Source organism: Lonchura striata, chromosome 18 (assembly GCF_046129695.1).
Source record: "Lonchura striata isolate bLonStr1 chromosome 18, bLonStr1.mat, whole genome shotgun sequence".
NCBI lineage: Eukaryota > Metazoa > Chordata > Aves > Passeriformes > Estrildidae > Lonchura > Lonchura striata.
Window position 1 is genome coordinate 11,613,871 of NC_134620.1, and position 17,956 is coordinate 11,631,826.

Genomic DNA, 17,956 nt, shown 5'->3' on the forward strand with positions numbered 1-17,956 from the left:
GAGTTGCTCTGGCATTCAGTGCAGCTTGGATGCAAGAAAATATTTTGATTCCATGGCATAGTTCTAGAAGCAGCATTGAGTTTAAAAATTGTGCTAGAAAAATAATGTGCTCTAGCAGCATTTTTCATGTTATATCATAAGGAAGGAGGATATCCTTTAAAAAACAAACAAGAGCTTATTTTAAGATCTTGCCAGCCAGGCCAGAAGAGTGTTCCAGCCTGAAACTTGACACACAGCTTCACTTGACAAGCACTTCAGCTCTGGAGAATTTTTTTGTTAGTGTTAAGAATGTACTAAAACTCCAGTTGTTTGGGAGAGACAGGAATGGAATTGGTGCTACTGTATCCTGTGTTTTATGACATTTATTGTAACAAGTTGCAGCAATTCAGTGCCACTGATTCGCCTCATTTTTTTCTGCTCCAGAGATTTTTTTCCTGTTCATGTTTGCAGTGCAAAACTTTTAAATAAATAATTAAATATGACTTTTTGCTGTTGTGCTTTTTTTGATAAGTACTCATTTTGATTCATTTTCATCTTTATTGTTAAGTCACAGCTTATGAAAGCCTTTTATTTCTGTCCACTGATAGAATTGATGATTACATGTGATCAATTTCATTTTCAGATATCTGCAAATTGGTTTAGAGTTTGGTATTGAGGGGGAAAGGTTTTAAGAAATGAAAATTCACACGATGCAAATGTAAAATATTTAGCTCATAACTTTTCTGTGCCTTTTTTTAATGCTGTTTTCATTCAAATGAGGGGTACTTTGGTGATGTGGAATGGCTTTGAGGAGCCATTTTGTGGAAATAGGTGCACACATCTGATTGACGTGTGGCCATGCAATCGACTGCTACACAAGAGCTCATTTACACTCTTTCTACTCCTACTTGCAGTGTAATAAATATCTTTGAAAATGGTCCAAACAGAAATCTCTTGGGATGTGCTATTGGCCAAGGGTAGGAGATGCTGCAGCTGCTGCTTTGATTAGGAAACTTCTTTAATTCACTTCTTGTGCTTCATCAGTGGTGGTCAGAAGCCTGGCTGAATTTTGGAGCTGAAGTGCTTAATTAAAAATGTATAATGTTTAATACTCTAATGGATATTTTTTTGGGTGGGAAAGTATCATTCTGATCTGTTTTGCCTAAATATCCATTTAAAGAGCATATTGGTGACTAATGTCAGTGTGTTTGGATGTGTTTCCTTTGTCCTTCTGCTCAAAGGTTCTGTCTATTTATAAAAAGAAAAGCAGAGGAAAAAAGGTTACAGCGCTGGTGTTATGCCAAGAAAGGCTTATGAAAACTTATTCTTTTGTTACTTTGACTCCCATGCGGCTTTGATTTTATATTTTTGTGTATTTTTATACATTTGTATTTATACATATATACTTTAGTGGTATGTTACAAGAGCCTTAATCTTATCTTTCAATTTGTTCTAGGAGTATGTTGAGTTCTAAAGGGTGTGGAGGTTTTTGCTCTGGTTTTATTTTTTCTGTGATGATGTGTACCAACTTCTTAGATTGTTTCAGCATATTTACAGAAAATTCGGGCTTTTTTTAAAAAAATTGATAGAATTTTGTAACAATATGCATGAACCAGCTGTTCCTGGTGCACTTGGTTTCCTACTGAAATCCTCTAGTCAGGGAAGACCTGGATTAGTCAGTGATTACAGAAGCCTTTGGACCTTTATTTTAAAACCTTTCACACAGAGAAATCTTTGGAAGAGCAAAGTCTTCTGCTTCTTGGAGACAACCCTCAGTGACAGAGCTGGAGGTGTTACCATGACATTTTGGCTGGTCAGTGCCCACCCAGGAGGGACATGGAGTGGAGGAAGAGCTGCTCCTTAATGTGGCCCAAAGGGAACTGCAGCACTTACAGAATCTTCCCTGGAATGAGGCTGGAGTGTGGTCAGGGCTGGTCTGCAGGAGGGGAGCTCCCTCAGCCCAGGGAGGATTGATCTGCCAGCTCTGCAGAGTCACCACAGAATCCCAGAGTGGTTTGGGGTGAAGGAACCTTAAAGATGATCCAGTATCTCCTCCTGCCATGGGCAGGGAGCCTTCCTCTGGTTTTCCCATGGAGCTGGGAGTGCAGCTCCTCCCTCAGTAGATGTTGGGATCATGTCTGTCCTCATCTGGTGTTTGGACTCTTGTTGAGGTCTGTTCTGTGGGACTGAGGTGCCACTGGGCAGGTGTGTCTCTGCACTGAAAATAGTTACCTTTATTTGAGTGGAAGGTAAAAAAAAAATTAAAAATGAAACTAATAAGGAAAAAGTGGTGGCCTTTTCTCTTTCCCCCCAGCGTGGCCTGGGCTGGCTGTCTCCAGAGAGGTTGAAGAACTGAAGTCCAGTTCTTTTTTCTCAGCATGTGCCAGTCCTGTGACTGACTTGTGTTTGCCATAAAATGATCTAGACTGGAAGGTTTCTGCTAAACTTGGAAGTTTTCACCCATTTTCCTCCCGGCCCAGAGAAAACATTTTGTCACTTTTCCCTGATTGCTGAAGGAGAGAGCAGTTCCCTGCAATTATCTGGGTCAGTGCTTCCCAAACCTTTCTGCTTGTGACCTTTCTGCCATCTACAAGCGTCACCTCTGTCATGCTGAAGGTCCCTAATGCCACGATCAACAATTGACTCCTTCCTAAGTGGGTGACCCTTCCTGGGCTTGTGACCTCTGACTTGAAAACTGCTGATCCAGGCGTGTGGCAGGCTTTGGAGCACCCTCATCCTGCCCGTGCATCCCCTTCCAGTGCCCCAGGGCTCCTCTGCCAGGACTTGGAATTTATTAAACTTCTCTAATATGGACCACTGTGCCTCTGACTTTTGAGTCTGAAATTGTATTTTAGGTAACCTTGTAGAGAAACATTAGGAAACTTCTCAAGGATGATTTTGCAAATCTGTTTCCCAAATATAGATCTTGTTACCAATTGCAGCCTATTAATTCAGTGATCTGCACTCTCAGATGCTTAAATTACAAAGATTTTTCTTTACCTTTTGCAGCTGTTTTCACCTACTACTTGAGTAAGAGCCAAAGAAATATTTTAATGAGCAAAGAAACAACACTTTATAGCATTTTATTTATTTACAGCTTGCTTGTTCTCTGTAATTCATCTCATATAGAAAGGTTATTTCATAAATTTTTATGGTTACAAAACTTATTTGGGATGAAATTGTAAAAGATAGCAGTGTCTTAGTGCTTATTTGTGAGCAATGAGATTTCCAGTGCTTTCACAGAAGAAAATAGATTATGCTTTTAGCTGAGTAGTTAAAAACCTGCACTGCTCCACACAGGACTCAGCAGAGGCTTTGAACAAGAGGATAAGGTTAAAATTTCTTGGAGCAGAAAAAATTGGAACAACCAGTTAAAAACTTGTAGTTTTTAACTGCAACACTAAAGCATGGTGTGAGGGGCAGCAGCTGCTAAAACATCAGGGAGAAAATGCTCACACATATTTATACATTTGGCACGTGGTGTACCAAGGAAAAAGCCTTAGAGAGGGGCTAGGAAATGTTTTAGAAGAAATTCAGGTGGGTTTTGCACCAAGGCAGCTTCGTGCTGGATGTCCCAGAAAATGCCAAGAGCAGGAAGGCTGTTCCCCAGCACAGTGGGAGACAAGGACACCGGGTTGTTTATGGAGCAGGTTCAGTTGGGATGTGTATTTCAATCTTCAGGGTACCTTTAAAACTGTCACTTGTGCTCTTTCTCTTACAGAATAATCCATACTTTTTGTAATTTAGTCTTTTTACATTGTTTTATTGGTGTTTCTAGAGACAAAAGAGCCAAGTAAACAAGTGGTGCTGCCTCTCTGTTAATTCTGTACAAGAGGCATGACTTTATACCTGAAATGGGGTGGTCAGAGTAATAAAATTTAATTTTGTCATGCTGCTTTTAAAGATATTTTACAATTTTGAGGTTGTTTCTGTTTTTCTGTCTGGTTTGTACCTCCTGTCATATGGAAATAATCCATGTTTAATACTCAAGGGGGTATAGGGATGTAATTGATCCTGATAAATGTTCCACCATCTTCATCTTCAGATGTGAACTTCAGCCAGTTGAACTCTGGAGAGAAAGAATTAAATGTTGTTGGGGAGATTTAGAGGCTTCCCTTTTCAATATGCAAGTTCAGGATAAAAACCCCTCTTTGTGCACAGCTTCATTGCCCCTCAGTTCCCTGTGTAGCAGAATTAAAATACTCACCCCCTACAGGCACCAGTGAGAGGACAAGGGGCAGGAATTGTAGCCAGAGGAGAAAGCTGCCTTTTAGTGGCAGCTCACATTTAAATTTACTTAATAGGGTCATAAAACCTCAGGCTAAAACTCTTCATGTATATTAGTATGTGTTAATTTTACTTGGTGTGGTATTTACTATCAGCAGAGAAACATGTTGCCCTGAAAACAGGGAATGTCAGCCACTCCTTTCTGGAGCAGATTTGGCAAAAATCCTCTTTAATGGGAAGAATTACCTGGGTGAGGTCATGTAGTGGGATGCAAAAGGACAAATATTGGATACAGTGGGAAAGATGACACCTCCCCATAGTTCATCTAAAATCAGATACCTTTTGTGCTTCTTGATGTTGAAGAAGATGTCAAGGACCAATTAGAGTGATTGAACTTTGGCTCTACCATTTTCTAATTAAAATATTGACTAAAATTGATTTAAAAGATCAAACAAGGAAATAATATGTAAGGATAAGGTACTGTAAAATTAAAACAGTGACAATTTAACTATTTAATAACAGGTTTTAGTGATGTGTAAGTAGTAGCTACTTGGACAACCTGTTCTATGGCAAAGTGATGTTTGTTACATCCTCTTCATCCTCTTTGATTCTGTCCAAGCCTTGTTAGTCAGGAATGTTTGGAGTTGGGAAGTGATGGATCAGGGACTGGTTCAGTGAGGTTTGTGTGGGGCTGGGTTTGGTGTCTGCCCCTGACACCTCCCCAGGGGTTGCACAGGGAAATATCGAGGCACCCCAGAAGGGTGCTGGAAATCAGTCCCAAATCAGAGCTGCAGCTCAGGTAAATCCTGAGGCTGCCCAGAGGCAGCAGGAAAGGGAATTTTACCTTTTATAAACACTGCTAGTTTTGTTGTTTGTATCAGAATTTGTGAAATAACGTGATGGGGGTTTTCTTGCATTTTATTTTAACTTGTGTTGACTTCAGATAGTTGGAAGATGACAAGCTTTGCCTGGAGATATCCTGGCAAGGGCTGGAATTCCTGTGTGGAGTCTTTAATGTATCCAGAGGGAAGCACTGATGGATCTGGCAGGGGCCAAGTGAATCTGGCACTGTTGGGGTGGGAAGGACTGGATTTGGCTCCCAGGGAGAGCCAGAGCTGTTCCCTGGGATGAGTCTGAACCCTGGAAGCTCCAGGGTGTTTGTCCCAGCCTCACTGGAACATTTGCTCTTCAGGCTCTTTTCTGGAGGTAGCTCTGAATACTGACCTCTGCTAAAAAGGCTTTTGAGGAAAACAGCCTTTAATTTAATTTGTTGAAGTGTCCCATACAGCAGATGACCTCACACCTTTCTTCTAATACCCTTTTGTTTCATGGAAGTGCAAATGCCTGCTTAGACCCTCAGATGGTGTTGAATAATTAAGATTTTTTCCACTGGTTCCATAAGCCGTGTATGAAAATCAGATGATGCATTATCAAAAGTCTCAAAGTCCCATTTTGGAAGGATCTTGTAAATCTGTTGAAGCTGATGTATTTCCTGTATCATTTACCCAAATTAGTGCTCATTTCCCTTGTGAAAGACTGAGGCAAAATGCTCTTACCAATCCCAGACAGACCAGGCATGCTTTTAAAGCAAATTGGGAACTGTGGGATCAGGGAGAAACTAAAACTTCAGCAAGAAAAGGCTTTTCATCAGCAAAACTGATGACACTGACTCGTCCTGATTGCTACAGGACAGACTAAGAGCTGTAGAGCCATATCAAAGGCAACAAATATTTCATTTTTCTGTTAATCTGTGGGATTTGAGGAGCAAGACATGCAACACCAAGTACATCACAGCTTGTCGTTTGTGGTGGTATCTTTGTTATTAGCAAAGACCACAGACCTGTTTTCTTTTAGCATTTAACTCTGAAAATGCAAATATTAATTCTCTTTTTCCTCCATTTCTTCAGCTTGTTGTCACTTAGTGGAGAATCCATGAGTTTAGTTCAAGAAAATAAAAAGCCAACTGTTGGAGAAAGTGATTCCATCTAGAATGGGAAACAAACTTATTTTTGAGACAGCAGAACACACAACAGGAGGTGGTTATTTTAAATGTGTAATATGTGGTTTAGGAATTAATATTCATAATCTCTTGGAGAACTTAATTAAAGGAGGTTTATTAGGTATAAGGAGCTCAATACAACATCCATTCAAGTGTAATTATGATGTGAATTCCTTTCAAGTGAACTTTTCCTGGCTCTAATGGTCAAAGTCCTACTGCAAAGCTGTTTCTGTGCCTTTAGTCAGGACTGTGTAGCACTGGCAGATGTGATTTGTCCTGCAGCATTTTAACAAGCTGTTCAGGAGTCTGCAATTAGCCAGAAACATTTATTTCATGATCTCTATGACTGCTGCCTGCAATTAAAAAACCCCACAAAACAAACAGCCCTGGATGCCATTCCCCATGGCAGCTTTGTCTCTCACGTTCCCCTTCCCACATTTATATTTCTTTATTAAATGAGAGAAGGACAGTTTTACAGCATAAAGATGGGCCAAAAATTGTGTTTGAGGGTGGATGAGATGAGGCACTCTGGAGTGTGGCCAGAAGCCCTTTGGACACCAAATCCCTTTGGACACTGGATCCAGAGTATCAGAAAATGCTTGGCTCATGGCTTTCCTTGAGCTTGCCACAGCTTCAGTGACTTTGCTGATCTCAACTCTTGTTTGCTGGAAGGAGAAAAGTGGTCTGTAAATTACTTAAAACTCTGAGTTTTCCAGTCCCAGACTGGGTACTAAACCATAAATACATTTGTGTGTCATGCTTTACTTGTTTTCTGTTGTTCCAGCTTGGTTTCCAGTTTTATTTAGAAGTGCCAAAAAAGCCTCTTTCTTCTGTCTGAAATGATGAGGAGGAGACTTTTAGGGTTTTTAACTACGGCAGCAACCTGAAGTATTTTGAGAAAAGTGTAGCTAAGTGCAAGATGATAAAATGTAAGACAGAAAAAAACAGGGGAGGGAGAGAGTGTAACAGAACTCTTGGTAATTTGGAATAAACTGTTTGGTTGGTTGGTTGGTTTATTTGAAGAGCTCCAAAACTAGAACTAGCATGTTCTTGTTACACAATATTAGTGACCTATTCGTTTTCATGGAAGGGCTCTAAACCCCTGGGACCCTCCAACCTCGCAGTTCTTTTGGAGTTTTTAGCAAAATTGCCTCAATTACAGAAAAAACCTCCAGAGGAGGGGAGCATTTGTTTTCCAAGCTACTCTTTCACGTGTGTATTTTTCTTTACAATCTGTGTTGTTGTTTATTGAAAGCTTAAAAATCCCCGTCAGCAATCCCCAAACCCGGGTTTGGTGAGGATGCTGACTCGGGAATAACAGGCTCACAGAGTCCCACGGCAGTGGGGTGGGAAGGGATTGCTGGAGATCCCCCAGCCCGAACCCCTGCCAAGGCAGGGTCACCTGGAGCAGGTGACATGTCCTGAGAGAGACTCCACACCCTGCCTGGGCAGCTGTCCCAGTTCTTTGCCATCCTCCACGGATAGAGGTTCATGGGATTCCATGTGGTTTAGTTTATGGCCATCACTCCTCATCCCGAGATGGACACAACACCACTCGCCTGTTCTTTGGCCCCAAAAATTAAAAATAACATCCCTCCATCTACTGCAGAGAACAGCTGATCTAAAAACCACACCACAACCATATGAGATTTATTTTTTTTTCCCCTTTAAAACCCTCTATAAACACCCCACTTTCCCCTTTCCAGATCCTGACTTTCGAGACCAAGAACCCGACGGAGCTGGCGGAGCGCTTGCGCTCGGTGTGCGGCAACCAGAGCAACGCGTACGCGCGGCTCCTGGAGTACCGGCTGAACGCCCTGCGCGGGCTCTGGAACGCCCAGCGCCAGCTGGCCCTGGAGGAGCAGCACGACCGCGAGAGCTCCGGGGACGAGGAGGCCCTGACCCTCCTCAAGCGCCAGGGCTTGTTACAGCAGCCGGAGCAGGCTCCCTTCACCTCCCGCATGGGGCTGCTGCTGGTGTTCCCGCTGATCCAGTCGCAGAGCAGGACGGACCCTTCCCTGTGTAACATCACTGCTGAGGTGCTGCTCAATTGCCTTCGGGACTGCCAGCCCCTGAGCCTGACCAAGGAACCGGCCGACTGCCTCAACGGGATCGAGTCCCTGCTCTGCTCCTGGCTCGAGGACACGGCGCCCTCCGGCCAGCACATCCCCTACAAGCAGAAGGAAAATGCTGCTGCTGCCCTGGTTGCCTTGGCTTGTGCAAGGTAAGGGAACTGAAATAACAGAGAATCGTGGGATTGTTAAGATTGGATGTAGCGCCCTGAAATTCTTAAATTCAAGGGTTACGCTGAGGTTCTTGAGGTTTGGCGTAAAGTGAAATCCCAACCAGATGTTCTCTAAGCGGTCACGAGCACACAAAAGTTTACTGGCAAAATAGAGAGAATTAAGGAACTTTGCCAAAGTCCAGCCATGATTCACCATTACCCATATCCCCGAATTCCACATCCTTGGTTTTTGAACCCTTCCAGGATGGTGACTCCAGCACCCCTGGGCAATGCTGTGGTTGGTGTTCATTTTCTCTTTCCATTGAAACAAATCAAAAATGATATGACTGCACTGGTGATAGTTATTTTTAGTTTGCACCAGCCTTTCTCTTTCTGATATTTAAATATTGGGTTGGAAAGGGTGAAAGTGCTAAGCATTTCTTTTTTGCATGTGTTTAGCATATGCAAAAGCAGAAGGATCTGGGTTAGCAATGTCTCATGTGCACATTGCTGCTTCTACTGCAGTGAGCTGCTCTAGGACTGGTTCCAAATGTGTTTATCTAATAGAAAAGTTGTCTCCTTTTCCCTTTGTCCTGCACCTTTCTTTGGCTGGAGAAGGTGGAACTGCCAGTTTTCAGGGCAATTCCTTTCAGATTTTATTTCAGTGTTGTCTCTCAAATGTCTGGAGGTATTTTTTAATTTTGTTGCTAGTGAGGAGTTCAACCATTGTAGGTTAAAGTACCCCTTGCCCTGCATGGGTTTGGCATCAAGTGATTGAAGACAAATTGGACGTATTTGATTGTAATCAAAACCTACTATTTTGAGAGGATGGGGCTTAGGGAGGGGGAGGAAATACAAAATGTCTGCAAAGCCCCATGGATATGGCTTTAAAGTCACAAGGAGCCTTTTGGAAACGTTGGTTTGAATGTTTCTCCAGGTCACAGCCTTGTCTGTGAAGTTTAACTCTCATTTAAGACGTTGGAGTTCCCAGGATGTGGCATGATTTGCTTTAGGAAAAGGTTTATTCAAATAAAACCTACTTAATTTCTAGTGCACTTGTTTTAATGAAGTCATTGAGAAATTTATGGTATGTGGCAAATTATTCTGTTCTGACAACTGCCTTATCTGAAAGGCAATGTACTTGAACATACCTCAGAGAAATTGGATTTGATAAACACAGTCTTATTTCTTTTTTTTTTCCCAGATGTCAATTTTCAGGAAATATGGGATGTTCTGTTGCAGATGAGCTAAATTTCAAGTAGAGCTTTTGAACTTCAGGTTGATCTTTTATTTTCTTTGCAAGTCTGCCTTACATTGCTTAGAGAGTTGAAATATTCCATTGTGCTTTGTTCACCTCTGAAAACCTCACACTTTTCCTTTAAACATCTAAATCATGTATTGAAGAAAAAACCTTGAAAATGAGACTATTATTGACATTCCTAGTTGCAATCTTGGGTGCTTCTTACTGCTAAAAATAAAACAACAGGGTAAATATTGCTTTAAATAATTAATTGAGGTGCTTTAATGTGTTTGGCGTCAATTTTCGCCAGGCTGAGGTTTAGCAGTGAAAGCAAAGAGCTGAAGATGTCACTGGGAAAAACAGGGATTGGGGTGTGGAGGAGGGAAGTTTGGGAGCTGACTGACCATGTGACACCAAAAGGCTGGATTCAGCAAAGTGCAGGGCAAGGACCTCTGTAGCTGATCACTCCTGTTTGTGGAGAAAGCAGCTCATAACTGACCTAAGACACAGCCAAGTTCTCCTACTTAGGTGGGCTTCAATGCCTGGAAATAAAGCTATCACATCTTCCAGAAAATGGCCCTGACCTTTAAAACAGAAATTCTAAAATACAGATTTTTAAAGACTTCTGGATCTTCCAAATTTGGGGTTGTGAGGGAAGACCTCATCCCAATGCTTTCTCAGGAGCAACTTTCTCAGGAAGGGCAGTCATGGGCAGCTCTGATATCTGGGACAGGGACAGGACCCAGGGAACGGCTGGAGCTGTGCAAGGGGGGTTTAGGTTGGAGATCAGGGAAGGTTCTGGGCACTGCCCAGGCTCCCCAGGGAATGGGCACGGCCCCGAGGCTGCCAGAGCTCCAGGAGTGTTTGGACAAAGCTCTCAGGGACAGCCTGGGATTGTTGGGGTGTCTGTGCAGGGCCAGGAGCTGGATGATGATCCTTGTAGTCCTTTCCAACTCGGGATATTCCATGATTCTATGAAAAGAAGTCAGAATCTTGATGAGAAATGGATGAGTCTGGTCTTTCCTATTTGAGTTAGGAAAGGCATCTCCAGGTGGGAGTGCAGCAGCCCTTGCTCACACTTGGGCTCAGCCAGGAAGATCCATGGGTTGCACTGGAGATCTGAATGTGATTAATCAGCTACAAGAAGTCTTGGAAGAGCTGCCTCAGGAGCAAGGTTGAGGTGTCCTATCAGGTGCCTGGGTTGCCTTTATGAACCTGTTGTTGATGACCCAGCCTGTGGCTGCTGCTTTGCCTCCCAACTAGGGCTTCAGCCTCTTCCAAAAAAAGGTGGTGGAATTTAGGCCAGAGGTTCCCCAGCAATCTGCCTGCCCCCCTCTTTCTCCTTACCCTTCCTCCCCAAAGAATGAGCATCCTTCAGGAAAAAAATGCCAGTTAGAAAAGAAGCTGGTGCCATATCATGGCTCTGGTTCTGGGTGTTCTCCATGGCTGCTGTTGTGTGTGTTCAGTCTGGCTTCAATAGACATCTTTAATTCATGTTTTTCTTGTCCTTTTAGAGGGTCGCTGAAAACCTTTGTTCATACAGTGCATCTATTACAGAAACAGACTGAGCTGGGGTCCCTGCCTGTGGCTGATGTTCTCTACAGGTTTGTAGAAATTTTCTCCTTATAAACTTCTCCAGCAGCTCTGAAAATATATTAAGTGTGTGTAGGAAGGAATGTCTTTAAAAGTGACTAAAAGGCTTTAGAGTTATTGAAAGCTTTAGGGAAGATTTAGTCATGTGCAGAGAACTTTAGAAAATCAAATCTAAAAGCATTGATTGGGTTTTGGGTGTTTTGTTTTTGTTTTTTCATTAAATATTGATGATTCTTTTAAATGGCTTATGAACTCTGACAGAATAATTACTTTAAATACATCGTCTTAACTTTTAATTTAGCTGTTTTTTCCTACCGCTATTCTTTTTGAAATTTTATTTTATTTTCTGCTTAAAAGGTTGTTACTTTTGGAGGGAGGCCCTGGATCCCCCTCCTGCCTGCTTGGAGGGAAGCACATCGTGTCCTGGGGCTTTGAGGACATGTTACCTGCCCCTGATGCCAACACTGGTGCCAGCAGTGAGAATAAAGGTGAATGATTTCATCCTTGTCACTATCAGCAGAGGAGGACAGGATGCTTTAAGGCTGAGAATTGTTTAAAGATGAGTGTAAAACTTCAGAGTTGGGGCCCAAAAAATGTTGCTTTTTGGTTGCTGAAGAGCAGCTGCTGATCTAAACTGTCAGGTTGTGGGAAACAGTCCAAAACAGTTGATCCAGTGACCCTTCCTGACTCCAGTGGGAATTTTTCAGAGGGGTCAGACAGAGTTTGGATATTATCCCCTCATTAGAGAATAATCACTGCCCTGTGTAGTATCCCTGTGTTCAGTAGCCAGCTATCAGTGGCACAGCAAGTTTATTTTTAGAAGCACAAGTTCATTGGGTTTTTTCCCCCCTTTCCTACTTTGCTTTTGTTTCTACCCAGTTGAGTTTGAAGTTCTTTTTTTAATGCTTTCTTTTGTATTTCTTTTCCTGAATTACTTCTCAGTTTCTACTGTTTTGTTTGCTTACTGTTTTTGTAATAAATAAGAGTTCACATGGTTTTAGCAATATAAGTTCAAGCTTTGGTGACATTTAATGCAATCCATAGGAATTTAAAAATCTGAGTTGTTATTTTAGGCTACCTGCAGATTTATTGGAGACATCTCTTTTTAGGTGTTTAGGCAACAGAATGAGTGGACCTTTCCTTCCCAAGCTGAGTGGCTAGATCCTGTGAACTTCAATAGATTGGCTAGACTTGTGTCCTGTCTTGATTATTAGTAATTACTGGTCTGTGATTCAAATACATTTTGTCTTAATTGAAGTGTTCAGAGGTGGAAGGATCTGAGTAGCTTTAGGAGAATCACAGAGTTTGGCAGAAACGAGATCAAGGCTCAATATTAAATTCTTCTTTCTCTTACACTGTGTGAGACCTGGGCACCTCTGAGGCTTGAAGGAGATGGGAAGAAACCACTGGTTTTGCTGAGCTGTGCCTGTGTTACAGCAGGTCTTAGAGCACCAAATAAAAAAATTCATTATTAAAAAAAGGGTTGGTAGTGACCTGCTGTGAGTACCTGGTGGTTTCCATGGAGTGTAACCCCCAGGGAGAATTCCCAGCTGGAATGTTTATTACAGAGGTGCTCTCTGCTGTCCTTGCTCCTGCTGCAGATGCAGACCTGGGCCGGTGCCTTGCAGCCGATGGGCTCTACCTGTACACCACCAATTCCGTGGGCAGGGGAATCAGCAAACTGGGGTCAGGCCTGCACGGAACCCTCAGGTAAGGGACACTTCAGTCTTGGCTGTTGTGCACAGCTGCTGGAACCCAAAAGGTCCTGTTTTGGGACACTTCTTCCAGGAGCTTGGAAGGAGGGGATCTCTAAGGTCCCTCCCAGCCCAAACCAGTCTGTGATTCCAGATTGTAATGTAAATTTTCATTAAATGCTGTTTTGATGTGGTTTCTCATCTGAAATTCTTGAGTGTGTTTTGTCTAAAATTAAAGAATAAGTTGATGTTGGAAGGGACCTGTGGAGGCCATTAGTTCAACCTCCACAGCAGCAGAATTTTAGATTCAATTTTATTTTTTAATATCTAGTAAGTTGGTTGATTCTCTGCTGAGAGGGATATACTACAGACCAGTTCTGTGACTTCTTATTTATAGCTGAGTTTGTGAGTGTTTGTTTGCTAATTATGTCATTCATTAAGTAATTAGTGCAGCTGTGACTCACTGTACCTCCTTGCTTCTTCATTGCTTGAAAACCACGAGGCTTTTTACAGCTTAAAGCCTTTCACAACAAAAATTGCTGACTTGAATATAAGTTCAGTCAAAGTTCAACACTGTGGTTGCATTGTGGTTGTTATTTGAAATAAAACCCAAAGAAGCAGGGCGGGGTTGAAGGAGTCTGAACATCCTGGTGGGTTTTTTTCCAGGGGGTTTGTGTACTGTCGGAACGAGGAGCTGGAGACGGGCTGGGTGGCTTTTGGCAACGGCAAACTCCTGCATCGGCCCGTGTCCTTTGATAGCAAACCCCACTACCTGTTCCAGCTCGTGGATCAACATACCCTGCAGGTAAAGGGGACAGGAGCAAAAGCAGGCTGAATCAATCACACACATTTTAGCTTTAATTGGTTTCATCTTTGAAGTTTCTTGTTTTGTGAAACCGTGTTTTTCTAACCCCACCTTGAAGTGACTGTGTGGCGAATGTGTAAGTTATGGTAGAGATGTTACTGTTTCAGTGTGTCTTATATATAAGTATATGTATTTATCTATAATTACACTGTTCTATGTTATGGGGTACTGGTAGTGTTTGTTCAGCCTGGAGGAGACTGAGGGGAGACCTCAGCCCAATCCACAGCTTCCTCAGGAGGGGCAGCTCTGATCTCCGCTCTCTGTGTGCAGGGACAGGACTCGGGGAACAGCTGGAGCTGTGTCAGAACAGGGTTAGGTTGGGTATCAGGGGAAGGTTCTTCCTCCACAAGGTACTGGGACACTGCCTGGGCTCCCCAGGGAATGGTCAAGGCTGCCAGAGCTCCAGGAGCATTTGGACACTGCTCCCAGGGATGCACAGGGTGGGATTGTTGGCGTGTCTGTGCAGGGCCAGAGTTTGATAATGATCCCTGTGGGACCCTTCCCACTCAAGATATTCCATTAAAGCAATCAAACAACAGCAAAATGGACTTTGGTTTAAATAAAGAATGTGTTCTTCCTGAGCACCTCTTTGTCTTCCCCTGTCCCAAAATTCCGGTGTTGTTTCAGATCTGGTTGTGATTTGTGGATAAACAACTGTTGTCCTTTGTAAAACTGGGGTAGTTTGTTTACTTTGGGGTTTTTCCTTCTGTGGTTTTAAGGATGGATATACACATTTATGTCCAGTGTGTTTCCTGACACTGAGAATGTTTAGAGTCCCCTTTTCTTCTCAAGTTTCAAGCAATGTTTGAGAGAAGTTGCAGAAAGTAGGTGACTCAATAGGATGTGTATTTTCCTTGTGGTACTGTGGGTTTGTTCTCCATCATTAGAGAGGAGATGATCCTTTTATTTTTAGATAGGTTAAATTGGAGATCTATGAGCTGGTTTGGATATTTGGCAAATATCACAGAATAGCTGTTGGTAATAAATCAATGTAATGCTACTATTAAGTCCAATATTAAGCCTCTTCTGCACTAACTGCATTTGATCTCTATATTTTTTTCATGCTGTTCATACTTGTAAGGCCAAACTGCAAAATCAGACCTGTTAAGATGCTTTCTGTCTCATAGGTATGTCAGATAATCCCAATGCCAGTAAATCACTTCCCAGTTGGCAGCACTATGACCACCGTACATCTTTCTTCAGATGGCACCTTTTTCTACTGGATTTGGTCTCCTGCAAGCCTCAACGAAAAAACCCCCAAAGGCCACTCTGTCTTTATGGATATTTTTGAAATTATAGTAAGCAAATAGTGTGTTTCCTATGCCTGATGTTGGTAGCATAACCCAGTTTAATTAAATATCAGCATTTTTAAATTGACACATTAGGTTTGGATATTTATGGGCGTGATCTGAATGGGTTTATGTGAAATAACTGAACAGAACAGAAGGTGGACTGTCCAATTCCATCTCCAGAGGATTATTATATTTAGCAATATGAATTCTCTTGTAGCATAAAATGTGTTTTTTATGTCTGTATTTCTGCTCAGCAGAGGAGGATGGAGTGGGATGGTGGAGCTGGAATTGGGAGGCTGTAGTAGTACAACTCATGGAAAATCCTTAACGCTCTAAATCACATCTTCATTAAGAGATGCATTCTGCAGTAAAACTTCCCCTGAACATCATGGTCTGAAGAAATCATTGCTCACACTTTTTGCCTAGAAAAATGATTGAGCCAAATGATTTGCAAGTGAAACACCACTAAGAAAATACAAGAGAATTATATATTTTTAAGCAGAGTTTCCTAAATAAACTCAAGTTTACAACAAGCAGTTCTGTCTTTAAGAACAAGCATAAATAGAAGATACCCTATTAAATATATCAAAGATGTTAGATATCTTCTGTTAAATTATTTTACTGAACCATGAAGCCACAAACAAAAAAATACTCCTGTCTTGCTTTCAGAACTTTGTTTTTGCAAGAACTTCTGTCAGCAAAGTTTCACTTCATATTCCTACCTGATACAATTTGGGTGATCTCTCACCTATGGATTCCAACATCTAAAGTATTTTTTTCTCCCCCCATTTTACCAGGTAGAAAATGGCATTTGTATAGCAAATCCTCTGCAGGAAAGAATTATCCTGATGAGGAAAGAGGGGGAATCTGCCAAGAGCATCAATGAGATGCTGCTGAGCCGCCTGTCCCGGTACCGCGCCTCCCCCTCGGCCACCCTCGCTGCTCTCACAGGCTCCACCATCTCCAACACCCTCAAGGAGGACCAGGCAGGTCAGAAACACTTCACTTTTCATTGCTTAACACACACAGCATGCATCCTGCTTATTGCTGACCTCTTAGGACAGGTTTAAAAAAAAAAAAAGTGTTTGATTTTCTTGTTTCCCCAATTATGTAGTTGGAAGATCAGCACAGTATTTGCTTAAAGGAATTACCAGTTCCTTTGCTAAATTAGGATTGCGAGGAAAGTTTAGGGATGGAAAAATGGGAAGCACCCTTTTCCAATTACGTTATTGAATTAGTTTGGGGAATTTGGTAGTTGTATTTCTCTGCTTGCAGCTCAACTGAGCTTCTAATTGGTAAAAATGTGTACCAATGGGTGTAAAAATGGCCTGCAGGTTAGAAAATTGAATGATTGCTTCACCAGTCACTGGAATGTTACAAATCTTAGCTGATTTAGCACTTTTTTGAGCCCATCTGCACAATGTTTGGGTATTCTTTTATGGAAACAACCCAAGTTAATGAGGGAATCTTGAATGAGCTGCACTGATGGCTTTCAGGATGATCTGGAGCTTTGTTAGATTTATCTGAAGATTTTATTCAGTTTATCTTGAATTACTCCTCTTTATCCTTCACAAGTACATGAGTTTTCTTTCTTCAATTTGAGACAATTGAAAGTATTTCCATAAAAATAAATTATACATTAAATGGCTCTGCTTCCAGGGAATTTGGCAAGGAGTTAGCTTGGAGAGCTATTTTAAAGGTTGTGTTTTGCCATTTAACAACTCAAGTGCTACAGAAAAAGGAGACTAAGTGGCTATTCTTGGCTAATTCTTGAGTCAGCACTCAAAAAGTGTTGATCAGCTGTTGCAGCAAGGAGATCATTTGGGATTGTCCACATTTCATGAGAAGCAAGAGAACTTAAAATAGTAAATGCATAGTGAATCTCAAGTGATCTCTGTGAGGAGATAATTTGGCTCCAAGTGCTTTCAATGTAATTATCACCACACAGTTCTTAATAGTTTTGGTTATACCTAATTTTTTAATTAATTTTATTTTGAAGTTGTTTTCTTTAGTTTAATAACTCTTTGTAGCCTTGTGGGGATTGATGCTGAATGTGTGAGGTTGGGAGGCCACAGAGAAGTGATGGATGCCCCATCCCTGGAAATGCTCAAGGCCAGGTTCACGGAGCTCTGAGCAACCTGGTCTGGTGGAAGGGGTGTCCCTGCCCACGAGGTTGGAATGGGATGATCTTGATCCAAACCATTCTGGAATTCTGTAGAAACTCCTTAACAAAGCTTCTAAATACGGATTCCTTCGAAGCCCCGAGCAGAGCTCTGCCTTGTTGTGCAGAAGAGCAGTTTGTGACCTTTCTCTGGTGCACGTTGCAGCTGCCAACACCAGCTGTGGGCTGCCCCTGAAGATGCTGAGGAAGACCCCAATCTACACGTGTGGGACCTACCTGGTGATGCTGGTGCCACCCCCGGGGGGCTCGGGCAGCTCGGCCACGCGCTCGCTCTTCGGGGGCACCAGCGCTTTGTCCTCCTTAAAAAGTAAGTCAGAGCCGTTTGTGGCAGACTGGGAGTCCTTGGCTGTCTGGAATGCAATAAACTTCTCAGGAATTGATTGGAGCTGTGTTTGTGTGTAGTTCTTGCCTCCAGCCTGGTGTTCAACATCTCGGATGGGCAGTTCACCAGCAGGGCAGATCTCATCGATGCTGCGGGCAGCTCGCTCGGACGGGGGGCTCTGGTGCCAGGGCTTGGTAAGGAATATAGCAGTCCCTCACATCCTAAATGATCCACGTGGGTTTGAATTTGCAGTCAGCAACTCTGCAGTGGGGTGGGGTTGCATGCCCGTGGTTTAAATAAACTTTTAAAGCAAATAGTTTGGATTTATGATGCCTATAA

At 42.4% G+C, this 17,956-nt stretch overlaps 1 protein-coding gene across 4 annotated transcripts in view; it reads left to right on the forward strand.

Moving 5' to 3' along the window:
• HECTD4 (HECT domain E3 ubiquitin protein ligase 4) overlaps window positions 1-17,956 on the forward strand; it is a 65,096-nt gene that overhangs the window by 1,454 nt on the left and 45,686 nt on the right. For all 4 annotated transcript variants that reach the window (XM_077787224.1, XM_077787227.1, XM_077787226.1 and 1 more), the window contains exons 2-10: window positions 7,912-8,429; window positions 11,184-11,273; window positions 11,620-11,750; window positions 12,864-12,972; window positions 13,623-13,761; window positions 14,949-15,119; window positions 15,911-16,103; window positions 17,441-17,602; window positions 17,698-17,811. In XM_077787224.1, coding sequence (XP_077643350.1) covers window positions 7,912-8,429; window positions 11,184-11,273; window positions 11,620-11,750; window positions 12,864-12,972; window positions 13,623-13,761; window positions 14,949-15,119; window positions 15,911-16,103; window positions 17,441-17,602; window positions 17,698-17,811 — 1,627 coding nt within the window. The remainder of the gene's footprint in view (window positions 1-7,911; window positions 8,430-11,183; window positions 11,274-11,619; window positions 11,751-12,863; window positions 12,973-13,622; window positions 13,762-14,948; window positions 15,120-15,910; window positions 16,104-17,440; window positions 17,603-17,697; window positions 17,812-17,956) is intronic.